This window comes from Chaetodon trifascialis, chromosome 22 (assembly GCF_039877785.1).
Source record: "Chaetodon trifascialis isolate fChaTrf1 chromosome 22, fChaTrf1.hap1, whole genome shotgun sequence".
Taxonomy (NCBI): domain Eukaryota; kingdom Metazoa; phylum Chordata; class Actinopteri; order Chaetodontiformes; family Chaetodontidae; genus Chaetodon; species Chaetodon trifascialis.
Genome location: NC_092077.1, coordinates 19,991,116 through 20,001,025, shown reverse-complemented (window position 1 = coordinate 20,001,025; position 9,910 = coordinate 19,991,116). Strand labels below are relative to the sequence as shown.

The following is a 9,910-nucleotide window of genomic DNA, read 5'->3' as shown; positions in this document are numbered from 1 at the left end:
AAATACTCAAATGAATATAATCTAATGACAAAACAACAGTTCGGCCTTCATAAAGACAAGTTTTACTGCAAGCAGATACTGACGACTTCGAGCTGAAGGAAACAGATAACAGAGAAACATGCTGACTTGAAACCAAAGAAAAAACACCGAACACCGTTAAATTACTTCATTAACTAATCATTTCACACACATTCAGATGGTGAAAGGTGCATTTAAACTCACCACAATCATCCTTCCGTCTGAGGTGACGATGGCCACAGTACCTGAACACTCCGAGTTAGAGGAACGACACACTTTTCTGGACAAAACACTCATTAAATTAAATTAACATTATCAACTTAAACACTCCTGCAGAACTGAACAAAGAAGCTACACCGCTGTGAGTTCACAAACAACTAAACAAATACTGCTCCTCGCTTGAACGCTAAGCTAAGTAGCATCTATGTATTCATTCGGACGGGCAGTTAGCATGTTAGCCAGCTAGCAGCAGCGGCGGCAGGATACGGTTAATGTAGCTCTCCAGGGCGGTGGACATGCTTCCTGCCGGGCTCGGCGGTTATTTATCCAGCAGAGAGGTCGGTTAATGCTTCCACCGGTTAGCTGGTGATGAAACGGTGCAGAAACGTGACGGAGAAACAGCGGCAGATGCTAACAACGACAACACACCGGAGGACAGACCGAATAATCCACCACCGATTCACCAAGCAGACAGGAGAGGAGAGCGCCGAGCGTGACGTCACATCCGGCAATAAACATTTTCGCTAAGTCTAATTAGGTACTTGTATTTTACATGAGCATTTCCATTTTGTGCTACCTCATACTTTCAAAATATTCTACTTTTCAATCCACAATTTGTGTTTAATAACTTCAATAAATATGTATACTTCATTAAATATAACATGGTTAAAAATATTTATGAATGGACTGTTTCATTAGTCTCGGCCAGTATTAGCTAATCACAGATTTACCTGGATAAATATTTACATCCAAACCATAAGTAACAATAAAATACAAGTGCCTCTGATAAGAGATAAATCAAAGATCAATAAAACCTATAATCTATAGATGAAATGGTCATTATTGACAGGCTATTGTAACAATTATTCAGCAAATATTTAATTAATTTTCATGATATGAACTTGTCCACACTACAGTTTAAAATTTACTACAGCTGAGTATAATTATCTTGTCATTAAGATTTTTTCTCTGTTTGCTGTATTTGTGTTGTTAATAGTTGTTTGTGGTACCACCTGTGGAGTTCACTGTTCAAACTACATTTTTATATACATTTATTCCATATCATCAATTACTATGTTGCGTTGTGCGTTTATCTTAAAAACAAACATGGAGTCCAGTCCTCCCAGTAGGTCTTCATCTTTATTGTTGCTCAGTAGTCGTCCATATAAAGGGGGGTGGAGGAGAGCAGTGGAGCCCGACAGGACAAACACCAGGAACGTCATGCTACCAAAGTATTAAATTTGTACAAAAATACTTTACAACATCCCTGTTCCTTTAAAGAAAAATACAGTTTGGTTGGTTGGTGAAGCTACATGGAAACTAATCTGACCCACTATTTCAAATGGCAGTGTAATGCATGTGTGTGTGTGTGTGTGTGTGTGTGCGCGTGTGTGTGAGTGGGTGTGTGTGTGTGGGCGGACGTCTTGCTGAGGTGAATCACTAGAGTGCAAATCCCTGCAATGTTACACACTCACACACATACACACAAATATACAAACACACACATACACACAGTCAATACATGTGCACAAACACAGTGTGTATGGCTTTAGATCTCACCCATCAAACCCTCCTGAAGCCACACCCCTCAGCTCGGTGGCTTTTTCCCATTGGTGGAACAGTTTGTCTCGGCTAAGCACTAAAATGCTAACAGCACTAATATCCTCGCTAGGCTCTGTTCTACTTACCTCAATAACAGGATTTTGAGCAGAGCATTTGTGTAATGTTAGCCATAAATGGTGAATGCTAACCATGTGCTAAGTGAATACTTGCTGTGTTATTTGTGAGCTAAACCAAATGTGTTAGCCCTATGCTAACACCTTGCTGTGTTAACCAGGTGTTAACTCTGCTTTAGCTGTATGCTCAACAACTATAAGCAATGTTTACCAGAAGCTAGTTCAGTGTTAGCTGTGTGCTAACCAAACATTGGCAATGTTTACCATGTATTAGCCCTGTGTTAGCTGTGCACTGGCAATGTTCTACCATGTGGTAATTTCTCAGGTGTTAGCCTTGCGATAGCTGAGTACTACCTGAATACTAGCTAAGTTCACCAGCTGCAGTACTGTTTGCCTTGTCTTAGGTGTGTACTGACAACATAAGTTAGCCAGCTGTTAGCCCTGTGTTAGCTGTGTGCTAACAACATATCTGTTTTCCAGATGTTAGTCTTATGTTAGCCTTTTGCTAGGTGTGTGCTGACCACACACTGGCTATGTTAACGAGGTATTGGCCCTAGGCTAGCCTTGTGCTAACATCCAGATATGCTGACTAGATGTTATCCTTGTGTTAGCTGTGTGCTCACCATATATTTACCAGATGGTACACATAGGTTTGCTAGGTGGTACCCATAGCCAGTATTAGCCTTGTGCTGTGTGTGTGATTACCCTATGGTAGCCACATTAGGCTAATACTAGCCCTGTGCTTAGTATCTGCTAGCCACATGCTAACTACATGCTAGCATTGTGCTTCAGATTCAAAACATCACAGTTCACAAAGAATGGGACGGAGTCAAGCAGTCAATTGCAGCTACCCACACAGAAACAGCCAATCACAGCTACTGCACAGTCACAGCCAATCAAAGCTCTCCAATCCAAAGCACAGGGCCTTTAGTCGAAGGCTATTGGTTGCTTAACTCGGGGAGCATTTCTACTGGTGGCTGATGCTGAGGGAGGGCTGATTGGCCAGTTTAAATAGTGAGTTCAGACTGAGGTGAGGGCAGGCAAATGTTGACATCACTCCAAAATACACACATACGCACACACACGCACGCACGCACATACACACATACACACACACACACACACACACACACACACACACACACACACACACAGGTATTTACTGTCACAGGTTTCCTGTTGTATCAGGATTTTTTTCTCGTGTAACATCGTTGTTTTCGTGGTTATGAGGTGAAGGTTTTCAGGGTTCGATGGTTTCGATGTGAACAGCGACGCGACTGAACCGTTTTTTCATCTATTTTACATCTTTTCATGTTCAGTCGCCATGGAAACAAACAAACAAACAGAGAAAACTGACAACAGTCAATCAAAAAACACACCGATCGATTAGCATAATAGATCACTGTTACTGGGGGGGTGGGGGGGTCAAGGAAGTCAGGGTGGGGGCATGCTTGGCCTCTTCCTGGGAGCTGATTGGTCAGTTTGGGTGTTGAGGAGAACCAATCACAGACAGCCAGGTTTTTTTTTCTGATTGGTTCCAGCCAATCAGCTGAATCTCTCAGAACCGCTCTCTGTCCGTCATCCTGGCTGCCTATTGGTCGATGGAAGAAGTGGGGCTGGGACAAAGCCAAGACAAAGAATTGAGGTGGGAGGGGTTAACTGGCCTTGTGTTGAACACACACACATGTAACATACAAACACACAAACACACACACATACATACACACAGTGTGGCCAGTCCAACAGGTGTAAACAGTAGAAAAAGATTCTTATTGAACTGCTCAGTGTCATCATCATCATCATCATCATCATCATTATTGTTAACATGATTATTATTACTCTTCCAGTCTGCAGCTCGTTCATGGCACAGAACTCAAATGTTAACAGTAAACCTCCTGTCTTTATGTCCACTTCATCAGGGATGCTCCGATCAGTATCGGCTGGTAATCATTGGATGTGACTTGACTTTTCTTGAAATCATTTAGCATTTTGGCTGTTGTCATGTGGGTTTTCAAAGTCTGAAGTGACCATATTTGGGCAAGAGAGTGGAGCTGGGATGAAAGCACGTTGTACTAATACAATACACGTGTCACATGTGCCAGAAACACAAAATAAACATTGGTTAAATTTACCTTTTAATCGGAGTGAATAGCAACCATCATGCTAAAGCACCAGCCCAGCGGGGTCAAGCACCGGATAGCAAAAGCTAACTTATGAGCTATCGCTAGTGGTAACTAGCTAGCTTGGTTCGGAAGGTGCATCCACACCTCACATTAACTGTGATATTAACTGGGATGCTAACTTCAGCTAGCAACAAACAGGCTTAAATCAAAATGGACTTCTCGGAAAAGTGTCATCTAATACTTCCAAATGCTTCCAAGCGAGACATTGTGGGTCACCATAATGTTACAATTTCATGAAAACACACTGTGAAAGGGTAAAAGTTCGAAGATGAAAACACGGAGAGCACCAAAAAACAAATTCACGACTATTTAAAGCTACACATTGCCTTAGATATGCATTGCTACGCCTGTATCGTGATGGACACGTGGCTGTGGTAGCGACTTGTCAATCACAAGGTAGCCATGCCCTAAAGTATACCCTGCTTTATCGTCTATTTCACCCCAAATGGTACCATAATTTATAAAATGCTGTACTGAAGAACACTTGAAACAAGTGATTTACACCATAAACTCATTAAGAAAGTGTTTACTGAAATAATAAATAAAGTGAGAATTAGTGTTATTTTCTGGGACCACAATTTGTGGATTCGCCCCCTGCTGGCCATCAGAAAGAATGCAGGTTTAAGGCACTTCCGCATTGGCTTCACTTTTCATAGCAGGAGGCTTTGTCCACTTCTTTTATACCGTCCCTGCTTAAAATTGACAATAAAAAATTATTTCACACTGTGTTTTCGTTGCTATCCATCATGTCTGCCTGTTTTCCACCACTTGCACTGGTTATCATTTCAAATTTGTCAGTGCTGATATTATACATTTTTGCTGTGTCGTTATTTGGCACGAGCGCCAGTGAACATATTAGTATCGTCCATCTGTCACTAACACAAACTCCAGGCGCTGCTTTTGACTTTGTCTTTGAGTTGGTGCTGCTAATGGTGCTACTCTGATAACATGCTACAAGCTAATGCATGTAGCTAATTATAAATATTTTGGAAGTCTTTAAATCTTTTAAAATGCAGGATTGCCCAGCATGTCAGGATAAGACTTGAGTATTTGCATCTTGCTGTAATCAGTCATGGTTTGGACATACCCAATGACATCAGCCCTAAACAGCCTAATCGGAGCATCCCTAGTCTCCTTGGCAACCTGTCTGTCCATCAGTAGTTTCTGGATTCTGGAGTCCCATCAGTCTTTGTGCTGCTGTAGTTCTTGGCTAGTACAACCAGAAGCCATGGCTCAGGTTCTAGTAAGACCAGATGGACCAGGAGCCACAGCTCTGGATTCGAAGCAGTGGTCATGGCTGTGGCTTAGTACCCACAATTCTATAACCACTAACACCACTAACACCGTGAACAAGAACCATGTCTTAGACCAGTAAGACCACTCTCTGTGGCTCGGGCTTCAGTTGAACCAGTGCCCATGGGTCGGCCTTCACTAAGACGAGAACCCACGTGTCTTGGACCAGTAAGACCACTAGCTGTGGCTTCAGTGGGGCCATGTTTCCATAGCCACTAAGACCAGAGCCCATATGTCTCGGACCAGACCACTGGCTATGGCTCTGTCATAAATGGTATCAGTAGCCATGGTTCTTAAACCACTAAGACAAGAACCCACATCTCTGGAACCAATAAGACCATGGGTTGTGGGTCTGGCTTCAGCAGGACCAATAGCCCTCGTTCTAGGCTTGCAGAACCAGCAACCATTAATCTTACACCAGTAAAACCATTGACTGTGGCTGTGGTTTCAACAGAGTCAGTTGCCATAGCACTAGGCTACCTCCTGTGGTTCCAGTCAGATCAGTAGTCTTAGTTCTGGTTCCAGTGACACCAGCAGGATCAGTATTCAGAACTGGTTCAGGTGAGAAGGTGAGAAGTCCATCAGTGTGCTTTCAGGCTGCTTTAGCAGTTCAAAGGTCAAACTTTAGTGGTCAAGGATCAGAGTTCATCCAGAGGGTGTGTAGCACCATGGGGGGTCCACTCCGAACCAGTTTGGATGGGTCTAAACCAGTATGATTCAACTTTGTTGCATTGTTTTCCTTGTTGACCTCTCCAGTCCAGTCTGGTTAGAACTGGTTTAATCCAGTTTCATCCAGATTTTCTCTGCTATAAGGATTTATTATTCACCTGCGCCACCCCAAGCCCTGCCACAAGCCCGTCTCCCGGTTGGCTCCACTTGATCGGACCACCATCGTCTCCTTGGCCAACAGAAGGCTCCGATGGTCCAAGCTCGCTGCCAATTGGCTGAGGGGAGTGGCTGCTGTTGGTGGTGTTGTCAGTATGATTGGCCAGCAAGGAGGAGGAGGTGGGGTTTCGGCTGATGACGAGCTCCAGACGGTTTGGAGACTCAGCAATCAGTGGAACAACGAGGCAGCAGTCAAAGTCCCTGGTCCGTACGTGGTTAATCTGGAAGACATAAAACGTAAGTGGACCTGCTTAACATCACCATGGCAGCATTTTCACTGCGGGTATTTTAGTATGCTGACATTAACATGTACTTCATATCTGTGCATGTCTTGTGATTTTGCACCTGTAGTATTCGGTCGTAGGCTCGGAGGCCACCCCGTTCTGCTGGGCCTCCTGGTCGGATGTTGCTAACATAGACGCCACGGTCCAACAGACCATCAGAAACACTGAAACCAAAATCTTCCAGATCTGAGGCCTTCTCTAGGGTCAACTACAAACAGATACACTGTCAGAATCACAACAAGAAGATTAATGTCCTGTCGCTTTGAAGGGTCAAAGGGTCAAACGTCACCTTGTGGAGTTCCACAGGGTTTTGGTTTAGGATCTCATTGACCTCCTGCCTCATCTTCCTCATGGCAAAGGCTCTGCGCTGGGGGTCAGAGGGCAAGGTGTTGGACCGAGCTGTCACCTGAGAACAGGCACAGGAAAAATTATTTTAGATTAAAAAAAACACTAGCTTTTAAGATATGACAATAAATAACACCGTTATAGTCAAGTGTAACAGTCACAGTTCAGCTGTGGTTACCTGTGGTCTGGAGTTGCTGCGTTCCTGGAAACTTGCCTGGCGGCCTAGTGTGCTGCGCAGGGGGGTGGGGTCATGATTCAGACTAAGGCTGGAGCCTGACATGATGGTTGCCTGGAGACAGCCAATCAAAAACATCCAATCACAGACAGCCAGTCAAAAACAGCTAGTTTTATCCATCCAAAACATTGAGGTCAAAGGCAACCTGGGAGTCCGACCTTGACCCCAGTTGCCATGATCACACCAGAGCGGGACGGATCTCTATTGATATCTACTGGATCTATACAGCAGAACATGTTCTAATGTGATGTTACGGTACTGCAGTGATCTACCGTTGCGAATACGAAGAAGATCAACAAATAGAATCTATTGGGATGTTTTTAGTAAAGACTACATCTACTGAGGGAATCTGGTCACACCCATTTCCACCGAAAGGATCTACTGCTGCTTCTAGCGACAGAATCAACTGCTTCTTCCTGCAGAACAAACAAAATCAAATGGTGTTTAATGGCGTGATCTACTCCTTAGTTGCTTCTCCTGGCATGATCTACTTTTGTTTGTACTGACAGGATCTACTACTGTGAGGACCAATGACTGCTTCTGTTGCCAGATTTGCTTACAAAATATACTGAGAGTATTAACTGTTGCTTTTGGTCAAAAGGATCTACCAACTACTGTTAGTATTGGCAGATTTACTAATATCTACTGACGGGACCTAGTGTCGTTTGGGACTAAAAGGACCTTCTGCTGTTTATACTGATCTTCTGTTATTTGATCTACTATCGCTTCTATTGGCATTTACTGACATGATCCGTATGGTTTTAGTTGGACTGACTGGATATATGACTGTTTCTGTTGACAGATTTACTTACAGGATCTACAGTACCTCACTTTCTACTGGCAGGATCTACTGTCAACTGGCAGGATCCACTAACCTGATACATGATTATGTCTTCTGAAGGGATCTACTAACAGAATCTACTACAGTTGTTTTAACTTGTACTTATTTATCTTCTTCGTTGTGGGAGATCTTCTACTATTTATATCATTGAGAGGATCTTTTGGTGGGATTTACAGCTGTTTTTATTGGCAGGATCTACTGGCGGGATCTACCAACAGGACTACCACTGTTTCTGTTAACAGATTTATTGACTGCTGTGGTTTGAACTGAATTTGCTGAGATTTATTTTTATAGAGTTACTGACTTTTGGGTTTTTTGTACAAAAATCTGCTCTTGAATCAAGAATCAACTCTTCTTTCTACCGAGATTACCCAGGTCTTCCCACATCACTCAACAGATGCCCACTTCTCAGCCAATCAGAATCAAGGACTCATCAGACACATGCATGACTTGACAGATTTGCTTCATGACTGGCAAAACAAACTACCCATCAGGCCTTGCACAAGCTCTCCCAGCATGCCTTGCTCAAACCGCCATGCCCAGTGCAACATGACTCTGCCATGTGATTGGTCAGAAGCTGGGTGATGTCACTAAGATGTCACAATGACGTCACCATGGTCTGTAGCTTGCTGCCGGGGTGCAGTTAGAGTCACATTCAAAAACAGCTAACATGTCCGATGTTTCACAACGCTAAGACTCCAGTTACAGAGAGGAGAGAGAGGAGGGGACAGGAGGAGAGTTAGTAGTGGAGAGGGAGGAGGATACCAGAGTGAGGAGGTGCGTTTCCTTTCCAGACTCCTGGAAGAGAAGGAGTCATTTCTCTTTTCAGCTTATTACTCCATTTAACAGCTGCATTTCCAACAAGCACGCAGTGAGAAGAATGTGCATTATTACTACTAGTACCACTAAACTGCTAATACTACTACGAGTACTACTTTGAGCTAACAATTCAGTGTCATCATTGACCAGTTTTCAGAGAAATCTCATCGTAGTATGAAGATACTGAGTTCCTGACATTTTGTTTGACGTGTATGAAGACTTTTGTCTGATGTGACCTCAGTGGGGGGGGGGGGGGGCTTCGTGGGTTGTGTTCAGATTCAAAAATGTTTTGCTCTGCTAATGAAACTCGAGTATCGTGTCAGTACTAGTATCAAACAATTTCAAATTACACTCAGCCCTAATACTCATACTCGTACTACAACTATTAATACTACTTCCACAGCTCCTAATACTTGTACTAACACTCACCTCCAGCTCTCTGAGGATGCCACTCTGGCCGCAGGTCTCCAGATCCTCCAGAGCCTGAGACCAGAAGTTCTCCTCCTGGTCTGGTTCTGTCCCATCGTGGCCCACAGTGAACCTGAGGAAAAGGTCAAAGGTCATCCAATCAGAGAGCGGAACATCCTGAATCATCCACACACAGACGAGGGCCGGTGACGAACAGGTCATGCTGGTTGTGTTTTTCGACAGGTGGGGACATGTGCAGTGACAACATACACATCCATCAGGTGTATGTGTCAGTGAGGCGGGGGTCAAAGGTCACCAGGTGAGGGTTTCTGCTGGAGGTCACAGGGGTGACAGAGGGCTGTGTGGGGGCTAAAGGTCAAAGGTCAGTGTGGTACCTGCTGTCAGTGATTAGGCCGCTGGGCAGATTACAGGCTCTGCAGACAGAGACACACTGCTGTTACTGCTGTTAGCTCGCTGCTACCACCTCCCACTGATTTGAATAGGGAACGCTAACACGCTCATTTTGGGGGAAAATTAGTAAACGTACAGAAATTGGAATCATTACTTCATTAGTAAGAAATAAAAGAAATGAATTATTTTATTATCTGCTACTGCTGCTGTTAAAACTACAGACATGCTCATCAGTATTGAGAGTATTAGAGCATATTATCAGAGCAGTGTTAATTAATCTGGCCCCTGTTGTT

At 43.7% G+C, this 9,910-nt stretch overlaps 2 protein-coding genes across 8 annotated transcripts in view; both read right to left on the bottom strand.

Annotated features, from left to right (window-relative positions):
* lsm8 (LSM8 homolog, U6 small nuclear RNA associated) overlaps positions 1-702 on the bottom strand; it is a 1,843-nt gene extending 1,141 nt beyond the window's left edge. Inside the window, exons 1-2 of the mRNA XM_070992649.1 lie at positions 505-702; positions 223-263 (exon numbers count right to left, since the gene is read on the bottom strand). Coding sequence (XP_070848750.1) covers positions 223-263; positions 505-535 — 72 coding nt within the window. The 5' untranslated portion in view covers positions 536-702. The remainder of the gene's footprint in view (positions 1-222; positions 264-504) is intronic.
* Positions 703-1,358: 656 nt separating this feature from the next.
* Positions 1,359-9,910, bottom strand: part of grip1 (glutamate receptor interacting protein 1) — a 53,020-nt gene continuing 44,468 nt past the window's right edge. For 2 of the 7 annotated variants that reach the window (XM_070991912.1, XM_070991909.1), the window contains exons 21-26: positions 9,602-9,640; positions 9,228-9,339; positions 7,082-7,192; positions 6,848-6,964; positions 6,620-6,766; positions 5,169-6,495 (exon numbers count right to left, since the gene is read on the bottom strand). In XM_070991912.1, coding sequence (XP_070848013.1) covers positions 6,196-6,495; positions 6,620-6,766; positions 6,848-6,964; positions 7,082-7,192; positions 9,228-9,339; positions 9,602-9,640 — 826 coding nt within the window. In that variant the 3' untranslated portion in view covers positions 5,169-6,195. Of the gene's footprint in view, positions 6,496-6,619; positions 6,767-6,847; positions 6,965-7,081; positions 7,193-8,744; positions 8,778-9,227; positions 9,340-9,601; positions 9,641-9,910 lie in introns of all 7 variants that reach the window. The other 5 variants (XM_070991911.1, XM_070991914.1, XM_070991908.1 and 2 more) reach the window with 4 other exon arrangements.